General features: G+C 33.4%; 1 protein-coding gene across 1 annotated transcript; it reads right to left on the bottom strand.

Moving 5' to 3' along the window:
• Positions 1 to 9,646: 9,646 nt before the first annotated feature.
• Positions 9,647 to 11,928, bottom strand: LOC127702528 (zinc finger protein SNAI2-like). Its single transcript, XM_052206768.1, has 2 exons — positions 11,829 to 11,928; positions 9,647 to 10,976 (listed from the first exon to the last, which is right to left on the bottom strand). The coding sequence occupies exon 2, from the start codon at positions 10,940 to 10,942 to the stop codon at positions 9,686 to 9,688; it is 1,257 nt and encodes a 418-aa protein (XP_052062728.1). The 5' UTR covers positions 10,943 to 10,976; positions 11,829 to 11,928; the 3' UTR covers positions 9,647 to 9,685.
• Positions 11,929 to 12,402: the final 474 nt, after the last annotated feature.

Here is a 12,402-nt window from a genome sequence, read left to right on the forward strand (position 1 = left end):
TCACTCATGTGTGATAGTAGTATACACTACAGTCACTCATGTGTGATAGCAGTATACATCACAGTCATTCATGTATGATAGTAGTATACACTACAGTCACTCATGTGTGATAGCTATATACATCACAATCACTCATGTGTGATAGCAATATACATCACAGTCACTTATGTGTGATAGTAGTATACACCACAGTCACTCATGTGTGATAGTAGTATACACTACAGTCACTCATGTGTGATAGCAATATACATCACAGTCACTCATGTGTGATAGTAGTATACACCACAGTCACTCATGTGTGATTGTAGTATACACCACCGTCACTTATGTGTGATAGTAGTATACACTACAGTCACTCATGTGTGATAGTAGTATACACCACAGTCACTTATGTGTGATAGTAGTATACACCACATATACACTACAGTCACTCATGTGTGATAGTAGTATACACCACAGTCACTTATGTGTGATAGTAGTATACACCACAGTCACTCATGTGTGATAGTATTATACACTACAGTCACTCAGGTGTGATAGTAGCAGACAATCGTCAATCAAATGTTAGGGTAACTGACAACCGTCACTAAGATGTGATAGAAATAGACAACCGTCACTCAGTTTTGATAGATACATAAACCCATCAGTCAGATGTGATAGAAACAGACACCCGTCAGTCAGGTATGATGGAAACAGACAACCGTCAGTCAGATATGATGGAAACAGACAACCGTCAGTCAGATGTGATAGAAATAGACGAAGACAGACAGCCAGCAGTCAGATGTGATGGAAACAGACAACCTTCAGTCAGATGTGATAGAAACAGATAGAGACAGACAACCAGCAGTCAGATGTAATGGAAACAGACAAACGTCAGTCAGATGTGATAGAAACAGACAATCGTCACGCAGTTGTGATAGAAACAGACAATTGTCAGTCAGATGTGATAGAAACAGACAACCAGCAGTCGGATGTTATAGAAGCAGATAGAGCCAAACAACTAGCAGTCTGGTGTGATAGAAACAGACAATCGTTAGTCAGATGTGATGGAAACAGACAACCGTCAGTCAGGTGTGATGGAAACAGACAACCGTCAGTCAGATGTGATGGAAACAGACAACCGTCAGTCAGATGTGATAGAAACAGATAAAGACAGACAGCCAGCAGTCAGATGTGATGGAAACAGACAACCGTCAGTCAGATGTGATAGAAACAGATAGAGACAGACAACCAGCAGTCAGATGTGATGGAAACAGACAACCGTCAGTCAGATGTGATAGAAACAGACAATCGTCACGCAGAAACAGACAACCAGCAGTCAGATGTGATGGAAACAGACAATCGACAGTCAGATGTGATAGAAACAGACAACCAGCAGTCAGATGTTATAGAAACAGATAGAGCCAGACAACTAGCAGTCTGATGTGATAGAAACAGACAATCGTTAGTCAGATGTGATAGAAACAGACAACAGTCAGTCAGATGCAATTGTAATAGGCAATCGTCAGTCAGATGTGATAGAAACATACAATCGTCACGCAGTTGTGATAGAAACAGACAATCGTCAGTCAATTGTGATAGAAACAGATACCCGTCAGTCAGATGTGATGGAAACAGACAACCGTCAGTCAAATGTAATAGAAACAGACAATCGTCACGCAGTTGTGATAAAAACAGACAATCGTCAGTCAGATATGATATAAACAGACAACCAGCAGTCATATGTGGTAGAGACAGACAACCAGCAGTCAGATGTGATTTCTCTATAATGTTTTGCAGGTGATAGTCTGTTTTTTTTTAATATCTTCTAATCATGATGATATCTTCTTTTTCTTTCTTCGATTTACGATACCTGATTGTTCTCCATGGTACCTTAAAGATGTATACTTGCTGTTACAAATAACTATAACAATGTAAATGTTATATTAATATGTGTAATACAATGTTACTACATTAACTTGACTAGGAGATCGTATGCAACACACTTGTATAAATCAGTTTTATCATCTTGTAGACGCCAACTACAACTTGACCGGAACAATTACAGAGCAAGAAATGGCTACTAAAAGTAACAAACCCATTCAATACATTTGTATAAATTGTATTCGGAAGCTATATCGTAAAGTGCTGAAAGACTGTTGTTATTAAACAAATGAACACTACACCTTCACTCAAGCACTTACACGTGTTACTCAAAACCATGATAATTAACACATTACGGCAGAGAGAGGGGATAATTTAAATTTTGGCAAAGATAAGACGTATTTCAATATTTCCACTTATGCTAAGGGAACATAAAATGGCTAAGCGGACTTAATACAATGGTTTCAATAACAATAATATGCACAAAATGTTTGCTTTGATCCGTTTTTCAGTTGTATGTTAAAGTATCTCTTATTGCTTAATAGTGGAATTGAAGAGGAATCGTGGATAGTAATTACAAGATTATATGAGTTCGGGTTGCTGTAGTTTTGTTTAAATCTGATAATAAGTAAAACAGTAATATACGTTACCCAGATGTCCTTTTTTACTCGGTAAGTTTCTCGTCACTGGTGGTCGCTTTATCGTGATGTTATTCGTATAGAAATTTGAATAGTGATATCAAATCTTTGGTTGTTTCGACTACTATTCATTCACTGAAATATTGCTACATAGAAATGGAAAGTTCACAATTGGGAAGCTGAAATCGTCTGTTTTATAATAAAGTTTTGTTCTCAACTGACCCCCGTTGTCAATTTCTAAATGTAAGTCAAAACATAAGGCAGACTGAACTGTATCTGTTGTATTTTTTTATTTAAAGTCCGATGGGATAGATGCGTTCAACATAGTCACTTAACTTTGAATTATTCAATGAAAAGACATATTCTTTGTAGCGGAGCGTGAAGTTAAGGATAATGCTAGGTTTTTATCGTTGTTCATAAGAAGCTCCTTTTTGAAGTCTGCCTCATGTGCATTAAGGAACAAGTCGGCAAGAAAAGGAGCACATCATCATCGCGGCAGTTGGTTCCCATGGGAATGCCGATGTTTGTTGAAAAATACGTCCACCAAATGTAACAAATATGGTGTCAATCAAGGATACCAGTTTTAGAGATTTGTTTGTTTGAATAAGAGTGGTTTTTTTCACAAAGAACGATTTATCCCTCCTCAAAACAAGCTATTTGTATCTACGTTGTTATTTCTTTTTTATGAAACAAGCAGGACCAATTATTTCAATTTGTCTTTTAGTTGTTTGGGGAATACTTGCATAAAGGGAAGACAAGTCAAATGCTTTAATACCATTGCAAGAGGTAAGAGACTTATATTGTATGTATACTCTAACAGATCTTTGGTATTTTTGTAATATACACACTCCGATTCACACAGCCTCTAACTTTTTATATAGTATAGGTAGTTCCACATTAACTTTGAAGCCTTGCTTTAATTGCTGATAAAATTAATGCTAATAATTAAGAAAGGGGCTTTGTGGAGCACCCATACTTACGATGTTTGTAACATTAATTTTATCAGCAACTTTATGTAATTTAGATATCTAATACAGTGAAGATAGATCCAGTTCTTCATCTTTGGTGGATTTTTCAAAGGAACATCACACCTATGGTTATTCAGGATTTCCCCTTTGATAAAGGTCGTAGGAGTATATATTTAGTTTTTCAATACTTCTTTCTTCATCAAGTAGTTTATGTAATGTGATTTACACACAAATTATGTTGTTTGGTGCTTTATATGCGGGGACTACATCACATTTGTCACGGAGGTAGGACAGGTGTTTAGCAATATTAGGGTGTTGAACGATTTATGTAGCATGTGAATTCATAGACCCATTTAGTTTTTTATTCTAATTTGTATCAACGACCTCACAGACTTAACCAATTTGGAAAGATTATCTATGTCTTCTTTTCGCGTGTTACAAAGGTCTTACATTATATATTTTTTAAATGTACAAGAAGGACACTATCTACCAAAGCCAAAATTCTATTGAACATAAAGCCAAATATTGTCATTCAGAAACAAATTATGTCATTTCGGTTTAAGGTGTCCTTCGATACAAGTTTTTACAAAAAAATGTGTATGGTAAATTTTGAAATAATGTTTTCAACAGCAAAATGTAAAGTTGTGAGTGTAAAAAAATAGAAGGAAAAATATATCCTACCTCAAATGACACACAAGTTTTCGGTTGTTTTTATGTAATAATTATACCGAGATATTTGTATGTCCTTTAATTTTACTTGATATAAGACCATAGAAGATGTACTCTGTATGTCATATTTGTGTTTCGTAAATTGTTTTGTCACAAATAAGGCCGTTAGTTTTCTCAGTTGAATTGTTTCATATTTTTCATGTCGGGGCCTTTTATTTCCGACTATACGGTATGGGGTTTTTCTCATTATCAAAAGCCGTACAGTTGCCTATAATTGCTTACACCCACTTCATTTGAACCTTGGTGGATAGTTGTCTCATTGTACCACATCTCCTTAGTTTATACTGAGCACAAAAAAGAAGCTACTGTGTATTGCGCCTTTATCCCTTGTGTATAAATACATGCACACGGTATATCTGTTCAACTACAAATAGGTCTGGGGCCTGTTTATCGAAGCAGTCTTAGGATTAGGACGTGTCCTAAGACCAACTTAGCACATATCTTAGTCCTAAGTGGGTTTATCAAACATGTCGTAACTTAGGAAAATCCTAGGAATTGTCCTAACTTTAGGATACCAATTTAGGTGTCTTAAGATGGTCTTAGAATGGTCCTAACTTTAGGATATATTTAGGATGGTTATTTTATATACACAAATATGGCCTGTATTGGTTGCATTTACTTTAGGGAACTACCATTTGATTTTTATGACCGGGGGAGGGGGGAGGGCTAGGATGAAAATGTTGTTCTGCTTTTTTTTTTTTTGTAATCTCTGTCCTTCCTTTTTATTTTTCGCTCTATTCGGTCCTGCCTTTTTTTATTAGTTTATCCTGACTTTTTTTTACATACATGTAAATTGTCATCCTGCCTTTTTTTTTGCAAAGTTGCTCATTCTGCCTTTTTTTTTTACTCCAAACTCCTGTCCTGCCTTTTTTTCAAATATCATCCTAGTCCCCCCAATAAAAGTTCCCTTAATGCATATTAAATTCCTATCCCTCTTTTCAGCACCATTTGTTGCAACATTTTGCAATTTACCAAAAAGCAAAGTGTTTCTCTTGTCCACGTCGTCCAGGAGAGTCTGTAGTTTGGCATCGGTAGAATTCGAATTTCGTCTCTTATATTCACACGTATCATCGCATGTTATTTGCAGTAATAAAATAGTTGAAGTACTCAGTATTTATATGAAAGTTGCACGAGATTTGCCTTTGAACTTTTAAGTATGAAACCGTGACACTTCGAATTCAGCTCACTCAAAGCTCAAAGCATATAATGATTTTGCCGATTATATATTTTATTTTAACTATTTACAATTCGTTTGTTCAATTCTTATATAAAGCGTGGTTATATTTTTTGTCTTATTTTTTTTTATGAGTTTAAATGTACAATTATAATATAAAAAGTATTTATCACCTTTAATTTAAAACTAATGATTATTTTCTAATTATTTATCTTTTTTTTTAAATTATAGTTATTGGTTAAATTTGATACAATATTTTCATTTTTTCATTTTTAATTTGTTATTTTCTTTTACGCCAATACTTAGGACAGCGGTTAGGACATCCTAGCTAAGATAATCCTAAGATAGCTTCGATGTGCATGCTGAGACATGTCGTAAGTCGGTCCTAACTTTATCCTAATTTCTGTCCTAAGAAATTCTTAGGACCGATCTTAGGACAGTTTCGATAAACAGGCCCCTGTTCTCTTAAAACGATATAACTGTTTAAATCGATACACTCGTTATAAGATTGTGACAAAGCAATGAGCAAAATTAATGAGGGTCGGGAAGGGAGTCTTCATTTCTGTATTCTTTGATTTTAAGGCCATAATTCTCTTTATCGGCAATTTGTGCATTTTCCCTTTGATCTTAATGCCTATTTTTTTTTAAGATCATGGACAGGACCTGATACTCGAAAATATTAGGCAACGACGTCACATATCAGTACAGCAACGTCGCGTTTTCATGTCAATCCGCGTCAATTTATCAATGAAATGCACGCGACAAACAATCGGCATTCCCATGGGAACAAACTGTGCCCCTCTTCTTGCCGACTTGTACCTTTATTCATAGGAGGCTGACTTCATACAGGAACTTCTTAGGAAGAAAGGAAAGAAGTTAGCAGTATCCTTTAACTATACTTTCCGCTATATAGAGCAATGTTCTCTCACTAAATAATTTGGTGACTATGTTGAACGCATCTATCCCATCGAACTTGAGATACAGGATACAACAGATACAGTTAAGTCTGCCTCATATCTTGACTAACATATAGAAATTGACAATGAGGGTCGGTTGAAAACTAAACTTTACGACAAAAGAGACGATTTCAGCTTCCAAATTGTGAACTTTCCATTTCTATGTAGCAACATTCCAGCAGCGCCTGCATACGGAGTATAAATGAAGAATATTATATTTCCAATTATGGGCCCAAAAGGACATACACATTACAACATCAATAATTTTCACAATACAATACAAACAATGAGATAAAAAACAAAAAACAAAAAACAAAACAAAGAACAATTTAAGTTCTTAAAATAATATATAGATAAAGAACCTATAATTTTAAATATATAATGCATTATAATGCAAGTGTGGTTGATATAGATAACAAACAATATAATAGATATATATATCTCCCAGTTGATACGATATTCTAGGGCTTGTTTTTCCTATCATGATTTCCTTGATAGAGGGTTGCTGCTCACAAGGAAGCTATTAAACCAAAAGTTCCATGTGGTGAAGCTGAAATCATCCTTTCGTAAGTTTAACGGACGCCATCTCGAGTTTCACAGATGATAGCGGATATGTTTCTTATGTTCCCTTTTTTCCGAATGTGACCTACCGAATTGGGCTTATTACCGGGTTTGTACTAACATGAGCAACACGACGGGTGCCACATGTGGAGCAGGATCTGCCTACCCTTCCGGAGCACCTGAGATCACTCACAGTTTTTGGTGGGGTTCGTGTAGCTCAGTCTTCAGTTTTCTATGTTCCTTTTTGTGTTTTGTTTACTATTGTTTGTCTGTTGGTCTTTTTCTTTTTTTAGCCATGGCGTTGTCAATTTATTTTCGAATAATGAGTTTGAATGTCCCTCTGGTATCTTTCGCCTCTCTTTTTCGTTCATACGACCGAATAACTACCACAACGATTTGTACGCGTAAATATAGTTTTACTAACTATTTCACTTTATTTCATATTCTCAACCAAAAAAAAAGAAACTATTGTTAAGAAAAATTTCCGATAAAAAGAATAATGACATTTTATTTTTTTATACTGACTTCATCAGCTCGAATATCAGCTCGCCCTAACGGCGGGATCGCTTGATATTCTTACTGATAAAGTCAGTATCAAAAACAAAAATGCCATTCTATATATATTTTTTATTTATTTTGTCCATTATTCTTCATATTTAAACAGCGTTACAGAATTTTATGAAACTTTCACAGAATTTGACTCAATTTTGTTCATCTGAATTTTTTTTCTTCTTCATTGGTTTACTTTGGCATGACATGGACTTTGTTATATCTGCAAACTGGCTACAGTACACATTTGCATTCATTGTTCCCGTTCTAAACCCTAATCAGAATTAAATGAAACTTTCTTAGAAAATTTACCAAATAAAATCCCATTGTGCACCTCATTTTTTATCCAAATTAATTTCTGGGTTCCCTTATATAACACTATTAACTTTTCAAGGTACATGTGTATCTTTTTGTGAGCTGTGCTGCCATTATCTCCTGTCTATTTTGGAGATGCTAATTTCAATCAAACAAAAAGTAAATAAATATCGGTTACATCTGCTCTTAGAATTCTTTTAATGTACAAAACCTATAATGAAAATATAAAGTTAAAAGGCTACGAAACCCCGATTGTTTTGATTTTCTGTGGAGTATTTAATTGGGGGAAATTGAGGATTTGGTGGTCGTTTTAAAAAAAAAGGGAAGCAGACAAGCTATAGAAAATTCTATAATATATAAAAATTTAATTCCGATCATGGATCATTTTTATGAAGAAACAGAAAATTTATCCTCAACAGAGACTGTCTGTCTGATGATTTAATTAATGAAGGGCCTATTTAAGGAATCACATTTAAAAAATTAACTTAATGCACTACGATAACTGTTTTCTCGGACCAGTGTTTGTTATATGTCTGCCTTGTTTTACTAACGTCTTTCTGTCGGGCTGTTCAATCTAGTTTTTATAAGAATTCTTCGACTATTTTATAAATTGTTTATATATTCCGTTGTTAATTTCTGTGTCGTTTGGTCTCTTGTGGGGAGTTGTCATACCACATCTTTTTATTTTTATTTCAATTGTTATTACGAATTTAATTTGTTAATTCGAAGGTTTTAAGTCGCGTTTCGGATTTTTTTTATTACGAGTTCTTCAATTCAAAAGTGCATCTTTTTTTAATTTCTTCTGTATTTTAAAATTTCAGAATTGCTAATAATGAATTCATCAAACTTGTAAAAAACGGATTTGTGATAAGGGATTTATAAATGTATGCAAAGTCGGAAATATATCTAATCTGTTTTAAAATATCAAAAATGGGTTTATTCTTCATAATTTTTGGTAATGAGTTATCGCGAATTCTTTAATTTGTTCTTGTAAGTTTCTCAATAAAGCAATATCTAATTTCTGTTGTTGTTTTTTTTTTTATATTTTGAAATCGATTTCAAATGTCCACATTAACGAATTCAGTTAATTTTGCAGTACTTTCATTAATCTCACATTTAAGGATGTATTCTTCTGAGGTTTCAGTCTCGTTGAAATCTCGTTCGGGAATTATTTCCAAAACATGTGATTCAAGTGGAAAATTTCAATGAATATAAACAATATTATAATCAAGCTAAACTCTGTGAAAAAATTGTGTACTTACAATAAGTAGTTTTTGAGTAATAAAATTTTCAAATTTTATAACCAATCTGGTCAGTGTTATCAGCCAAAATGTTGAGAAAATAGTTGAGGGTACAAACAAATGATTTTACCAAACATATGTACATCCCATATCAACTCTTTCTTTTCAAAGTTCTTAGATATGTATTTTTTTCGATCATTTATAACAAAGAATTTGAAATAATATGTTTTTGTTATAAAAAAAAAAGAAGAGAATAATCCAAAATTTACAAAATTGACAGCATGGTAAATTTGACACGAAAAAGCAACAACATTTTATAAACTTTCTTATTTTAACACCAACCTATAGTTTTTTTAGTTAAATGTATTCAGATTGGTCCACTTCATCTTTAGTGAAAGTATGAAAAAAAGTTTAATTGTGAAATTATGATTTTTTTCATTATAATAGAAACCTCTCATGTATGTACAAGGTCCATGCTTTAGAATATCAAATTAAGCCTTAAGAAGTACTATACATTTAGCATACGGATAACATAATATGTATAAACATGCGTATTTCTAAAGACTTTGTGCTTTCAGAAATTAAACAAAATTATTTGTAGCACTAAATTTTAATTAAATTATATTTTTATTACAAATATTTCATCTATATATATATGAATCAAATTAAACAGTTGACAATTAAACACAATTTATCTATAACAATGATTTTCTTTGTGTTTAACAAGTAGGGACATTCTAGAAAATGTTTTATTACAACTTTTGCATCCGTATTTTTTAATTTCAGAATGTGTTTGTAGATGCGCTCTGAGGTTTGAACGGTCTGCAAATGCTCGACTACAGTGGTCACACCTGAATGGTTTTTCTCCTGTATGAGTACGAATGTGTCCTTGCAAAAGCCATGGTCGCGAAAACGCTTTACCGCAAATTTTGCACTTACAAGGTAAAGTATGAGTCCTGATGTGCATCTTCAGAGCACCAAGCGAACCGTAACATTTACCACAAAACTTGCAACTAAATTCCTTTTTCACCTGATTAACACAATGAAACTGTTTATGTTTCGATAGGCCGCCATATGTTGAATAGCTCTTTTTGCAAGAATCGCATTGGTACCTTGGTGGTGTATGCGTCACATGGTTTCCTGTATTTTCAGAATTAAGAATGCATGCCGGATTGAAAGAACTATCGCTTCCAATTTTCTTGTCCAGCCATGAAAACATGTTTATATTTCTGGTGACGTCAAAATTTGAGAAAAGTCCACAGCTATGTGGGAACGGATATCCTACTTGTGGCACAGTTGTCTGCGTTATTGTGTTCGGAATGTTTGTGTACGGTAAAGAATATCCGGAAATTCCATACAAATGTCCTGCTGTTACCGGAACTGGAACGTTTCCTGCAGTAAATGGAATCATTGCACTTTGAGATGTATGCATGTGTGCGGCTGCATAGTTATTCATCATTGCAAAACCTTTTTGTACGCAATATGAATAGTTATCATTGGTGAATCCGTTTGATACGTTCTGCATGTTCTTTGAAAATGGCTGAAATGCACTACTTTCATCATGGACTACTGGTTCATCATTGTATTGTTTTTCAAACGGTGTTGCGAAGCTATTTTGCATTGAGTTTTTGTGTCCATGTTCGTTTTTGTTGTGCTTAACTGGTTGGATATTGTTGTTTTTCTCTTTGCTAGAAGATGGCATTGTTGGAAAAGAAGGCGAAACAACCGACTGGACAGACGACACACTCGACTTGGCAGACGATACAACTGATGCAGAAGATAATGGTGAGTCATCTGCGGACGAATTTAATGACTGGACAGATGATATAACCGAATGGTCTGTTGTTGTGGTTCTATGATTAGAGTTACTTAACAAGTCGAGTATTTGACCAATTGGATCCCGTTTTCTTCTTTCGGCTCTGCTACTTGCGTTTTCTTCTTCTGGCATCGCGCCTCTATTACTGTTTCTGCTACACAATTTTCTATAAAAATTAAATAATAAATAATAGACAAATGGCAATATCAAATATTTCACATTAAATAATCAACAACTACAAAGAAAAACAACACAGCAACGGCAGAAAAAACTAAAACACAATGACAGCAAAATAAAAATCCAACACGACAACTGCAAAAACAACAACACAACATCTGCAAAAACAACAACAGTTTGCCACTCTTAATATCTGTACATCTGAGTCACTTTTACATAAACTCAAAGGCTGATGTAGCTTCGATATGATTTGAATAATATTTGGAAATTGTCATTTTTCGCGAAAAGAACTTTTGACTTAATTTCTTATTGAAATCTACGGAAAAAAATATTATAAACTTTAAACGGTAGAAATAATTATAATAAGAACAATAATGATATTATTACTATTAATAAAGATAATACATATTGTCCTGGAAATTTTTACTATCAATAAATCTTCTTCCAACCATTCAATGTGTTCATTAGAATTCATTAAAAGTGCACAATGACACAAGAGTTTTTAATATAATAATTATCTTTATTCCGTGAATCTTGTAATTATTCTGTGTTACATATAGAAAGAGAGAAAGGAATTTATTAATAATTTTAGTTACCATAACAAATTGTTAATTTGTGTACGTAATTATTTTCTTTTCGATGACATATATTATGCAAATAAGAATTTCATATAAAAAGATGATTAAACACAATGAACGGTTACCGCACTACTATCTATAGTCTGCAGTTCCCAAAAGTCGAATCAAGTGTTAAAAAATAATTCCCACAAGTAAAGTAACAAATATTGCAATGAATAAATTGAAAAATAAATGTATAATTAATTCACTTTAAATTGACTTACCAGAATTTATTTTCTGTGTTCTGTTGACTAATTCCTTTTAAAAACTATTGGTTTTTTTGTAGTTGTTGTTGTCAAGTTTATTTTTTCGATACGATGTTTATTTGACGGAATATAAAATAAAAAATGACAGTCCCAATTTTTTTCTCATATAATATAAGTAATAACTCTGTTGGAGAGAAAGTGTTTCTGATGAGAACCATTACGTTGTCCTTTAATTAACCAATCAGAACGCGTGGTTTACCGAAGCTATTTACAACTAATCAATTTCACGCTATGGCACCTCCTACTGTTTAAAGACAAGCATAAGTAATGTAAAGAAAACGAAGTGTGGCAAACTAGCTGAAAATTTCTTCCCACTGGAATCCTTGCCATTTCAGTTAATTTCTTCTCAAAATAGATAAGTGTCGGTGCCATTTTTGACACAAATTAAAAAGAAAAATGAGTTATTCACCTGTTTTTAATCACCTTTCTTGTAACTTTATTATTTTCTGCAAATAAAAGTGATATTTTTCCGAACTACTTCGCATCTTATTAAAATAGAATTGAGAGTTATGAAGATTAGTAACTTTCAAAT

The sequence above is a fragment of the Mytilus californianus genome, unplaced genomic scaffold (genome assembly GCF_021869535.1).
Source record: "Mytilus californianus isolate M0D057914Y unplaced genomic scaffold, xbMytCali1.0.p SCAF_5, whole genome shotgun sequence".
NCBI lineage: Eukaryota > Metazoa > Mollusca > Bivalvia > Mytilida > Mytilidae > Mytilus > Mytilus californianus.